This window comes from Chanodichthys erythropterus, chromosome 12, assembly GCF_024489055.1.
Source record: "Chanodichthys erythropterus isolate Z2021 chromosome 12, ASM2448905v1, whole genome shotgun sequence".
NCBI lineage: Eukaryota > Metazoa > Chordata > Actinopteri > Cypriniformes > Xenocyprididae > Chanodichthys > Chanodichthys erythropterus.
The window spans coordinates 11,158,415-11,171,508 of record NC_090232.1 but is presented as its reverse complement, the minus strand read 5'-3'; the positions used below and the strand labels follow the sequence as shown (position 1 = coordinate 11,171,508).

The window sequence follows — 13,094 nt, the reverse complement described above, 5'->3', positions numbered from 1 at the left end:
ATTTTATCACCGAACCAAAAGATACCGAACCTTAAGGCATAGGGATACATTCACAACTGGATTTTATGATGTATTGCCTATTTTGAGACGGAACTTACCTTACCGAACATCCGAAACAATACTGTGTGCTGAGGTAAATGCACTCGTTGTGTGTGCGTAGCCTGCATATGATGGTATTTCAGCCAGCTGGTAACTCGTGAAGAGCTTATAAAATGTGTAAAGTAGTCAAAACAGCGGCGGGAATCCATCCGTCACACACAAATGATCTGCTGCGTGGAGACGCGCGTCTGATGCCTGTGATGGGCAAACTCGCGACTATGACAAGAAAAACCGACATGCGTGAGAATTCTGTCCTTTTTAGGGTCTTAGGCTCTTCCTGTTTTTGATTCGTTTACATGTCTTGCGTTCATATATCATTCGAACCACACCAGAGTTCGTTTGGAAGCGGACCGAGACCCATCTTTTCAGCGGTCTCGATCCGCTTGTTTGGTGCGCACCAGGGTTCGGATGGCAGCGTTCACATTTGTTCAAATGAAATGCACTAACCGAACAATCGCATCAGGGTTCGTTTTAATCGAACCAAACATGACAAGTGTGAACGCACCCTTAGAAACAGGCGCACTCTGCTTCCTTCCAGTTCCATTACACACACCACTTGAACCTTCTATAAAATAATCATTCATAAAGTTCGAAAAGGTTGAAATGAATTACAAGGGTGTTTGCAGTTGGCTGTTTACATTAATCTCATGTCATAAAAGCATTCTGAGGTGCAAATACATTCTCAGACTCAGCCGGACGCATGAGCGCTCTTCTTCGTGAGCATGCAGTTAAAAACTAGCCTAGAGTGCCATCTGCTGTTAAAAACTAAGCTTAGAATCGATTTTCGATGCATTTGGAAAATATCAGAATCGATCTGTCCCAGCCTTAATGAACATCAACACAATGTTGTATCGGTGGTAAACTCTTTGGAGGTTTCCAAATTCCCAAGTGTAAATTAAAGAAATCATAGGGGAAGTTACGCTGCATTCACACGGGCGTCAGCGTCAACGCTTGACGGAGGGCGTGTCTGAAGCTTGTGTTGACGCGACTGTTATAGTGATAACAGCCAATCACATTACTTTCTGGTGTTGCACAAACGCAATTGGCTAGCAACTGCTCTAGGGTATTTGCATAGGGCGATCTGATTGGATGACGCCTGCGTTGGCGCTTGAAAAGCTGAGAAATCTTCAACTTCTGGCGCTTGCAACGCGAGTGAAGCGACGCGACGGAACCCACAATTCAGTTCGGCAATGCATGACGTCACCCATTCAAAGTAAATGAGAAGCATTAACACCGGTGCCCCGTGTGAATGCAGCGTTATGGCTGCACTAGCTATAGTTGGTAGTAAATTGGTATTGGTCAACATTTAAATGTTGACTGTACAATTTAGTTTAGCATTTTACTGTTTAGCATTTTGTGTCATTGACATTGACAACAAATAATAATAATTTACATAAGAATTCATTGTTTTTATGCTGACTTAATAAATAAATGTAGTTTTGTTGCTGCAGGAGAGAAGATTTTCAAAAATGACCAGCCTACAATATAAATCTCACACTATGCTACATCATCACCAAATATTTGATCAAAGACTATAGAATAACACAAGACGTGTCACTCGTATTGTTTTGAATGGGAGAAAGTGTAACGCGCAATATGGAGGAATAAGTCCCGCCTTCTAATTAAGAGCCAATCACCAATTGGTAAAGTCATCGCGTCACTGCAGTGGCCGTTAGAAGCACCGGTTTCTATAGAAACACTCAGACGCGCGTCTCTCATTTCAGAGTCATTTAGGTCTGCGCATGCGCATTAGCTTGATCCAGCATAAAAATGCAGTATTTTTGTCATGATTAGAGCATTTGGAAAAAAAAATTATGAGACAGTTGTTGTCAGATTTCATAGGTGATTTCAAATATGAAATTTAATCGAAAGCTTGGCAAACAGCTTTGGAGCTGCATGATGCCCAAGAGGCGTTTCAAAGATGGCCGCCGAGTGAAATTACTTGTCTTAAAGGGACTTTGATTTGATTCAATCTTTTTGTCAACTTGTTTTCTTTCAATTAGGACAGGCCTCATTGATCTGAGCTTATATTGGTCAGAAATGACTGACCATTGAAAATGAATGGGGGAGTCGAAAATCAGAGAAATAATTAGTGTTCAGGAGCGTGTTCATCATGTTCACATATGCACAAGTGGGATTGCAAAAATAAAGGCCTCAGACCTGTGCATGTGTGGATACAGGCATGCTCGTGCATCTGCGCGCGCACACGTTTGTGTACACAAACTATTTTGAGCATTACAGGCTTTAATTTTCACAGAGGTGAACTTTATCCTCAAATCAGTGAGACTTGGATCAATGAGGCCTACGATCAATCAGTTTCAAAAATAACACAAAGCCTGTCTTAACTGAAATAAATCTGAAAGAACAAGTTGACAAAAAGACTGAATCCAATAATTGGTGATTAAAATAGCGCAACAAGTGATTTATACGTTTTTGTTTTTTTTAGTAGGCCGGTCATGTTTGACTTTGTGCCATTTTGTAATAAATAAAACCAAATATAAAACCAAATATAAAACCATGTAATAAATAAAACCATTTCAAAACAAATTTCCTGGTTACAACATTAAAGCACACTAATGTGATTAAACAGTGCAATTTCTTTTTTTCATATTTTATGTAAAATTGATAAAATTATCCAAAAATAATGCTGAGGTACATAAGCTCAGTTAAAAAAGGCCTACTGTTGATCAGTTCCAAAAATAAATACAAAACCCGTCCTAATTGAAAGAAAACAAGCTGATTCAAATTCAAAAGATTGAATCCAATGGTGATAAGGTAGCATAACAAGAGATTTATAAGCAATTTTTTGCCGGCCGGTCATTTTTGACTGGGAACATCACAAGTGTTAGAGGGTTTTCAACACAGCACAAGGGTTAACAAAAGGTTCAATCATTATTGGTGGAAAAAGAGAGAAAGAACCATAAAATTGGCACTTTTCTCCAAAAGTGGCACAAAAATAACTTGAATCCACAATGATGATGTCAAAGCACACATGTAGGACCTTTCCAGAAGGACAAGTGTACAGCCATTATGTTAATCTACTAGTTCAGAGCAAACATTTGGAGGACTACACCCTAAAAAAGACAATGTTGTCATGCCCCTATGTCTTTTTAGCATCAGCAGACTATAGCGATGTGCCTCTAGAGGTGAAGATGTTCTAAAGCTAGCTGTATTTGATGTGATTTCATAAGCTTTAGCTACCATTTGGCAGCTCTGGATTCCTACCTAAGCTCAGAGTCTTATGATACAACCTTTGCACAAGATTGAAGGGCATGCAGAGAAATAGAAGTCCAGACTATCTATTTACAGCTCTTATTGAGGCATTAGTTGATTAAATAAGTGTCTTTAAAAGATAACATTATTCAACAATAAAACATTAGTTTTGTCTAACTTAAAAATAAACAGTGTTGGGTAATTTACTGTAAAAACTTAATTACTAGCTACTAATTACATCTTCTACAGTGTAATTAGATTACTGTACTAATTACTCTCTCTAAAAAGTATTGCATTACTTATTACTAATTACTTTCAGTCCCATATCAATCTTGACCAGTTGAACAATACAAGGACAGACATGTTCTTTTAATTCTTTCAAATAAATAATATAAAACTGTATAAATTATTCTTGAGCTGACCAAAGTAAAGAGAACATACATTTTAACATTAGACATTATATGTTAATGATAAATTCACTGTTTTTAATATAGAATTGAACTATAATCTATACAGTATTTAATGCAATTACATCAGAAGTAACTAATTAAATTACAGAAAAGTAGAGTAGTCCCTTACTTTACTTTTTCATTAAAAAAGTAATTAAATTAGAGTAATTAATTACTTAATGTATTACACCCAGCACTGCATGCAATGCAACTGCAATGTTCTTCTTCATGCACTAAAAACTACTCATAAATTTCAAACTTTATTGGTCTATAAATTGAAATCTAAGTCTATATCGTCTCAGAAATACACTTCAGTTGACACTTCCATGGTACGTTTATTCCATATCTGACATCTGGTCAATAAAAGAGTGATGTTTTATATTTATATGAGACGTATAGGAACGGCTCTAAATTCGGACAGGTGATTAATTTCTTCAAACTAACTTTGAACCCAAGGGGTGAAGGATACTGTCTGAAAGTTTTAGGACTAAGATATATTATCCATGAAGTTGTGGGTTGTTGTTATTATCCAGATCTGCATATGCCCCCTGTGTTTACCGTCTCTGAATAAATTCGATTTCTCCATTCATGACAGATGGTACTTATGAGTGTTTCCCCTCAGTTTCATATTCCAACATCTTTTAGAATGGTTGATCTGGGAGTCAAAGAATCAAACTGTGCCTTGCGTAGGTGTGAATTGAAAAGTTATCTGGGGACATTTAATGACTGAAAGAATGGTATAATATGAGTAAAGGTGTCAAGGATGAAAGCAGATGCTGAGGGTTTTAGATGACAGTGCAAAGAAACAATTAGAAGTTAAAATAATTACTTTAACTCCATACTTTGTCCATCAAAGATGTTCATTGCACTGTACTTCACAGTACCACTGCCCTGTATACATATATGTATATGTGTGTTTGGGTCCAGGGCTACATGGTGGAGTTAACGTCTCATCAGGGCAGCGTGGGCCGGGTTCTGAAAGCAGGAAGTGTGTTATTGTCTGGAGGGCAGCTGACTGATGATGAAGAGAGGGAGGTGCGGGAACAGATGAATCTGCTCAACTCTCGCTGGGAACATCTGCGTGTATCCAGCATGGAACGACAGAGCAGGTGGTCACATGTTTGCATGATAAGCCTTTATTTAGCCAGAAATATTAACAGAAAAACCAATTCTTATGCTATTTACAAATCCTTATATAACTGAGGTTTTGGAACATTTCTAGGCTTCATGAAGTTTTGATGGACCTGCAGCACCAGCAGCTGAAGCAGCTCTCTGACTGGCTGGACACAACCGAAACTCGGATTAAAAGAATGGGCACACAGCCTTTAGGACCTGAACTTGATGACATAAAGCGTCAAATTGAAGAGCAAAAAGTATGTCCTGGAATTTATTTGTGGTTAGTTTTAAAGTTTTTAATGTTGTTTATATGTCTGTGTGGTGTTTTTAATATGCTTTGACACAAACCATGTGCAAATTCATAAGTTAACACAACTGCTGAGTACAAATGTGTACATTTAGCAATATAGCAGGTGAATTATGCATATGATGTATATTACAATGTTATGATGAACTATATACCTTTTTCCACTGATGTTATAAGTTGTTCAAAGTATTTCTAATGATACTGATTTTTAGAAGGCAGACTGAGATGGCGAACGGGAACATGGTTTGTGTAACATTAGCAACACAGTTTTAGCTGTTTGATAACGTAGTCAAGGAAAAGGCTAATCATGTTAATTACTGTTATGTGTCTAACGTTGTAGAGAGTGATACATAAAATGCATTACCATTCTGATACATCGACTTTGTAGATAACCGTGTATAACTCGACTTCTTCTGAATCAGTTTCTGGTTCAAACATATATTGCTGAATTAAACCAGTATTTCCACTTGGCATTGTGCGGATTTTAATACAGTAAAATAGACAGATTGGAACAGGTATTCTGCGCTTGTGTGATTGAGTGGAGGCGGGGCTAATTTGCATATTCATGCACCTACATATAATAAATGAAGCAAAGTTATTAGGCATGAAGACATTTAGGAAAAATCAGGAAAAAGGAAAAAAACGTTGATTAAAGGAACACTCCACTTTTTTTGAAAATAGGCTCATTTTCCAACTCCCCTAGAGTTAAACAGTTGATTTTTACCGTTTTCGAATGCGTAATATCATTGCACTGCTGCAGCCATGGAACGGCAGCAAAGTTCCTTGATTATTACGTCTGAATGAGAGTATAGTTCCTAGCCATATCAGCCTAGAAAATCACAACTTTTTATTTTCCGTCGGTCTTAGTACACGATTTAACTACAGAAGAGTCAAGTTTTAAATAGGAAAAATATCAAAACTCTTTGGTCCTTTTAAAGCGCGATGCTAACGGTCTAATCAGATTCAATGAACTATGCTAAGCTATGCTAAAAGTGGTACCGCCAGAACCAGAGATCGGCTGAATGGATTCGAAAACGGTAAAACTCAACTGTTTAACTCTAGGGGAGTTGGAAAATGAGCCTATTTTCAAAAAAAGTGGAGTGTTCCTTTAAAGATTAGTTTTGAGTGCTAAAATTATTGACTACAGGGGGACTTAAAAAAAAGAAGAAGGTAAAGACATAATTGTTCCTACAGCTTTTACAGGAAGATCTGGAACTTGAGCAAGTGAGAGTAAACTCTCTGACTCATATGGTGGTGGTAGTAGATGAGAACAGTGGTGATGGTGCCACCGCAGCCTTGGAGGAAAAACTGCAGGTAAATGTTATATTTTGCATGCACAACTTGATTTTCTCAGTCTTCGGATCAAACTATTAAAGGTCCCGTTTTCGTGTTTTTTTTGAAGCTTTGATTGTGTTTATAGTGTGCAATATAACATGTGTTCATGTTTCGTATGTAAAAAAAGACAGTATTTTTCACATAATTTACTTATCTGTATACCGCTGTTTCCACTGTCATAAAAACGGGCTGATGACTTCCTTGTTCTATGAAGTCCCTCCTTCAGAAATACGTAAAGAGTTCTGATTGTGCCAGCGGTTCCTGTGTTGTGATTCGACAGCAGCTTAGCGAACCTTGCCCGGAAAGGTCACGCCTCTTTCCATAACGTGGAGATGCACGCGCTCAGTGTTATTGTAAACATGTCTTTAATTATACCCTATCAATTTGAGCCGGAATCAGACCCGGTGATTGGACTGCGGGATGAAAATAACAGCGTTTCGACGACATGGCGACAAACACACTCTACAAACGCAACTCGTGTGTATTCCTGTGGGCGGAGGTTAGTCAAAACACTGTTTTAGTGGCGTCATTAAAGAAGGAAGTAGAGGGATGTAGTCCAAACTGACCGTTCGATGTAGGCGACTTCTGTTAAATAAAATATCTCGCTTGGCATTGAACTTTGAGCTTTAAAATTTTACAGATTTTATTTATACTCTAACAACAACATTACACACTAACTAAAGTTTGAAACATGGGATCACGAAGAACGGGACCTTTAAAAACCAAACTCTTTCTCTAAAGGCTTAGTTCACCCAAAAATGAAATTTGTCATTAATTACTCGTAAGACCTTCATTCATCTTCGTCGGTACGCCGACTCAGTATTGGCCAACGCTGTTCACGTGAGGAGCATGACGCATGCGTGTGATACTGAAGCAGAAGCCGGCCAATACTGAGTCAGCGCTCTGACGTAGAACCCGGAAGAGCTGCACTGTCTATGCAACATAAACAGCGTAGGAGACTGGCAGGGAAGAGACAAAATTGTTGAATAAAGTCGTTATTTTGGTTTTGTTTTTGCACACAAAAATTGTTCTAGTCGCTTCATGACATTAAGGTTGAACCACTGTAGTCATGTTGACTATTTTGACAATGTCTTTACTACTTCTCTGGACCTTGAATGTGGTAATTACGTTACTTTAAAAAAGTTCTCGAATTTCATCAAAAATATCTTAATTTGTAATTTATGAAAAAAGGTCTTTCAGATTTGGAACAACATGAGGGTGAGTAATTAATGACAGAAATGTTTGGATGAACTGACCCTTTAACTAACTATTGCCTTGAAGTCTGACTGGTTGATTGGACTATAACTTTGGTATAATTTTTTATTAACTTTGATCAGTCTTCCATAACACCCCTATGTTACATACATAGAATCTTGGGGAACGCTGGGCAGCGATCTGTAAATGGACTGAAGAGCGCTGGATCCTCCTTCAAAAGATCCTGCTGAGCTGGCAAAATTTCTCTGAGGAGCAGGTACTGAATCCTTCTAGAGCGTGCTGGAAAAGCTTTTACAATGCACTTAGCTGCTCTGAAAATGCCTTTTGAATCCTGCCTGTTAAATGACTATAATGAGAGCATGTCTGGGGAAACATAAAGGCTTTGAAGACCTCTTTTCTCAAGAGAATCAGTACGATAACATCACCAGTGCTCAAAAGAAACAGGAAAAGCAGCAGTGCAGAACACATCTCACAATCTCCCTTTAATCCGTTGTCATTGTTTTATAGCTGCTGTTTGATTCTTGGCTGACTCAAAAGGAGGAGTTAGTTCAGTCTATCCAAAGAAGTGGCACAAATGACCCAAATGAAGTAGCCGCTAACCTGAGGAAACTCGCTGTAAGTGGCCGCACATAATCCAAAATCACTGAAACATTAAAGTCAAGCCTACTTTGCTTGATTTTATCCATCAGGACTTGATGGTTAATCATGCATTTTGATTTTTTCATCATTGAATATGCTGCATGACATGTAAAACATCACTTTACAAAAGTAAAATAGGTTTTGAGTGCCATGTCATGTTGAAATCCTTTTTAATGGGTTTGAAATCAGGCCTTTTTAATAATGCAACACAATTTCCATCTAGCATTAAATTATGGAAGCTAGTTTCTGACATGAAATAAAACATAAAAAAGGTTTTTATCTCACAATTCTGACTTTTTTTTTCATGCAATTGCGTCAGAATTGCGAGATATAAAGTCAGATTTGTGTTTATATCTTGCAATTCTGACTTTATAAGATGCAATTAACTCGCAATAGAACTCACAATTGTGAGTTTATATCTCGGAATTCTGAGAAAAAAGTCAGAATTGTGAGATTTAAAATCAGAATTGCGTGATAACTCGCAATATTCAATTCTGACTTTAAAATTTGCAACTGCGAGTTTAAATCTCACAATTCTAAGAAATTGCATTTTATAACTTAACAATTGATGGCTGAATTTCGTTCCTTAGATTTTAAAAGCAGACCTGGAGTTGAAGAGGCAAACCATGGATAAGCTTTGCTCCCTCGTTCAAGATCTGCTGACCAACATTAAGAGCAAAGAGGCTGCTGGGAAACTAGAGGCGAAGCTGGAGAGGTTTGCTCAGCGCTGGGACAAATTGGTACAGTCTCTTCAGCTCACCAGCACCAAGGTGGTTATGCTAATGTCATTCCATTTTCTGTGTCTCATCTTTTCCGCAATACTGTTCCATCTATTTCTATTTCACTCAAAATTTGATATGGCTTCCTGCATTGCCCTGCCATCACTCAGAATAAATAAACCACTCTCGCTGTATCTCACCCTCTCTCTTTCATATGCACTCAAGAATTGTATACACTTCTATACACTTACACATGCATGTCTTACAACTTTTGTCCCTCTTAGTTTTCAACTATTGTCACCACATCCCAGTCGGAGCTCACGCACACAACCATGGCAACTGTCACCAAGGTGACCACGAACCAGAAAAAGATGGTGAAGCATACTAAGGAGGGCATGTCTACCCCTCCACCTCAGAAGAAGCGACAGATTGTCGTTGATTCAGAACTTAGGAAAAGGTGAGCTTATGGTTTCATTACAGGTCACTAAATATGAAGGACCCAATTATGTTAACAGAAATAGGAGACTTTGTGGGGGGTTTTCTTAATCAAGCTTTTTCATCTTGATTATCACTAATCGGCGGTTTATGCTTAAAAGACACCGTGACAAGCACACTTTTATTCTGTTCTGATGGATTTCCTATTGAAACAAAGTTGAGGTGGAACATATTGAAGGGCTTGTCCATTTTTTTTTTAATAGGATTTAATTACATCAGAACTATGTGCATGATTTCCTTCCTACATGCTATCTGCCAGTAAGAATAAGGGGGAAGGGGCATTTGAGACATATTTTGGATATTAAAGGGGACCTATTATGCAAAATTCACTTTTATAAGGTGTTTGAACACACATGTGTGTCCACAGTGTGTGTAAACAAGCAGCCTATAATGGTAAAAATCCAATCACTCCTTTTTATATAATCCCCATATATCATAAACAGTCTCTCCAAATGAGCGGTTCCAGATTTCCCCCTACTCTTATATAAGAAGCCCCACCCATGACTGATGACGATCTGCCCTATTAGCATAGATACTGCACTGAGAGAGCCACAGTGGCAGCAGCCTGCCGTTTTGGTTTCCTCGCTATCGCAGCTGGAGATATACAATATCTGTGTCAAAAAAAATTACAAATGTTCTGTTATCGGATGTACCAACAAACATAAGAATCTCCATAGACTCTCGACATCTTAGCCTCTTAGGAGACCATGGTTGAATTTCATTTATGAAGGAAATGTGCTGAAGAAAGTCAGTAAAGTGTTATATATTTGCACAAATCATTTTACGCTGGACTGCTTCACAAACGAGGGTCAGTTCAATGCTGGATTTGCACAAAAGATTAACATGACTGTACATGCGAGTTAATGAGTTGAATCAACTTGACTCCACAACAATGTAAGACTCGCTATTGACAATTTCTGATATTTTGGATGTGTGAGATACTCCAGTTTTGTTGTTGTTGAATATCTTTAGCGTAAGCTTTTAAAGGTCTGCCCTCTTCTTGATAGGGGGCCGGGAGCAGCAGCTCATTTACATTTAAAGGACACAAAAATGGCGTTTTTGCTCAAATAGGGACAAATTTGACAAGCTATAATAAATGATCTGTGGGGTATTTTGAGCTGAAACTTCACAGACACATTCAGGGAACACCAGAGACTTACATTAATCATATTATATTACTTATATTATGTTGTCAAAAGGGGCATATTAGGTCCCATATTAAATCTGCTAAAAGTGAATTTTGTCAACTTTTAGCAGTACTATGGTGACGGGAAGGGGACATGTTCGGTTCACTTCGTTTTGTTGTGGCCATGACATATAAACTCGTGGGTACGTTATAATATGTCTTGGCCACAAGATCATTTTGTCAAAGTAACAACATCCTTATGTCGTGGCCATGCGATGTGAAGTCGTGGCCTTGAGATATGTTGAGGGAACTAAATATTTTTCTCGTGGCCACGACTTCATTATGTAGGGATAATATAGGGAACGATAGGCCTAACTATTTCTCATGGCTACGAGTTAAAGGTGCCCTAGAATTAAAATTTTAATTTATCTTGGCATAGTTAAATAACAATAGTTTGGTACATGGAAATGACATACAGTGAGTCTCAAACTCTCGTCTTATCGTTTCATCCTTCTTATGTAAATCTCATTTGTTTAAAAGACCTCCGAAAAACAGGCGAATCTCAACATAACACTGACTGTTACGTAACAGTCGGGATCATTAATATGTACGCCCCCAATATTTGGATATGCCAGTCCATGATCAAGGCATTACACAACAGGCAGCCAGTATTAATGTCTGGATCTGTGCACAGCTGAAGCATCAGACTAGGTAAGCAAGCAAGGAAAACAGCGAAAAATGGCAGATGGGGCAATCATAACTGACATGATCCATGATATCATGATATTTTTAGTGATATTTGTAAACTGTGTTTCTAAATGTTTTGTTAGCATGTTGTTAATGTACTGTTAAATGTGGTTAAAGATAATAATAAATAAATACAATATTCACATAATCCGACGCATACATGCAGTATGCATGACGAACACTTTGTAAAGATCCATTTTGAGGGTTATATTAGCTGTGTAAACTTTGTTTATGCACTGTTTAAGGCAAGCGTGAGCTGCGGGGACGGAGAGCGCGCAATTTAAAGGCGCCGCAACCTGAATCGGCGCATTTCTAATTATGCCCCAAAATAGGCAGTTAAAAAAATTAATAAAAAAAAATCTATGGGGTATTTTGAGCTGAAACTTCACAGACACATTCAGGGGACACCTTAGACTTATATTACATCTTGTAAAAAAACATTCGATGGCACCTTTAAATATGTAAACAATCTGCGTGACCGTAGCAACCTGGAATGATCAGAAATGGATAAGATTATAATAATTATTATTTTTCATTAAGAAAAAGCACGGAATTAAGAAATCATTATATTAACATATATTGCATATTACTGTACATTACTACTGTATTGCGTGCTATATTGCCTAGATTAAGCATTAAAATGAAGTTTTAGAATAGGAATAGGCAAGAATAGGCTATGCCTTGTTGTACATTTTTAAACCCATCCAAATCTTTTAAATCCATTCACTGATCGTATATTTTTTTATATATATTTTTATATTATTACGGTATTAGTTACATTTAGCTATTCATTATAAATATGCCTATATTTGCTTTATTTTCCCCTTCATTTTACCATATCTTTTTATCTAATTAACATCCTGGTACCTCATGTTACGTAAAGTTTGTATTTTCTACTGTAAATGAGCCAATAAAGTTTTGACTTTATGACTCTACATTTCTGTAGCCTAAATGAGCGTCTGTTTTCACTTGTAGCCCCTCATGCCCGTGACAGCATTCAAATGAAGTAAAAAAAAATGTGTTAGGCTATAGCCTATTAATAGTAGCCTATGTTAAAAGAATATTTTGTTTATTATTTGTTTATAGCCTATATAAAAGCTTTGATTTTATTTTATTCTAGGCGCACAGGAATTTTACAGGAAGTTAATTTATGGTAATTTAACATTAGGCTATATATTTCATTTTATTTAGGTAAAGGCATAATAACAAAAATAACAAACTTCAATCGAATGCTGTCAATAGGCAACATCGGGAGCAATAGGCTATTAAAGGTTAATATAACCGTCTGTTCCTTAATTTCGCTCTTATTTCATCATTCTTAATTAAAATTAATATTATTGTAATATAATCCATTTCTGATAATTCCAGGTTACTATGGTTGTGCAGGTTGTTTACAGATTTAACTCGTGGCCATGAGAAATAGATGTCGTTCCCTCAACATAATGAACAAAATGATCTTGTGGCCATGACTTATCACGTGCCCACGAATTAATAATGGTCAAACTTACAAACAGATCATACTGTACAAGTCTATTGTCATAAAACCATGTTTGTTTTAGTGTGAATTGCCCATGCATTCATTTTCTGAATGAAGCATGTCTAATTATTGAAAAAAGACTTTGTCTTTGTGTGTT

The 13,094-nt window shown here is 37.3% G+C and overlaps 1 protein-coding gene across 14 annotated transcripts in view; it reads left to right on the top strand.

Moving 5' to 3' along the window:
• The window catches only part of dmd (dystrophin), a 134,721-nt gene that overhangs the window by 26,310 nt on the left and 95,317 nt on the right, over window positions 1-13,094 (top strand). For 13 of the 14 annotated variants that reach the window (XR_010896564.1, XR_010896566.1, XR_010896568.1 and 10 more), the window contains exons 11-17: window positions 4,689-4,870; window positions 4,984-5,134; window positions 6,379-6,498; window positions 7,889-7,990; window positions 8,242-8,349; window positions 8,964-9,143; window positions 9,377-9,549. Coding sequence is in view for 9 of the 14 variants with exons in the window: in XM_067402505.1 (XP_067258606.1) it covers window positions 4,689-4,870; window positions 4,984-5,134; window positions 6,379-6,498; window positions 7,889-7,990; window positions 8,242-8,349; window positions 8,964-9,143; window positions 9,377-9,549 (1,016 nt within the window). In the remaining 5 variants the exon portion in view is untranslated. Of the gene's footprint in view, window positions 1-4,688; window positions 4,871-4,983; window positions 5,158-6,378; window positions 6,499-7,888; window positions 7,991-8,241; window positions 8,350-8,963; window positions 9,144-9,376; window positions 9,550-13,094 lie in introns of those variants that run through there. The other variant, XM_067402513.1, reaches the window with a different exon arrangement.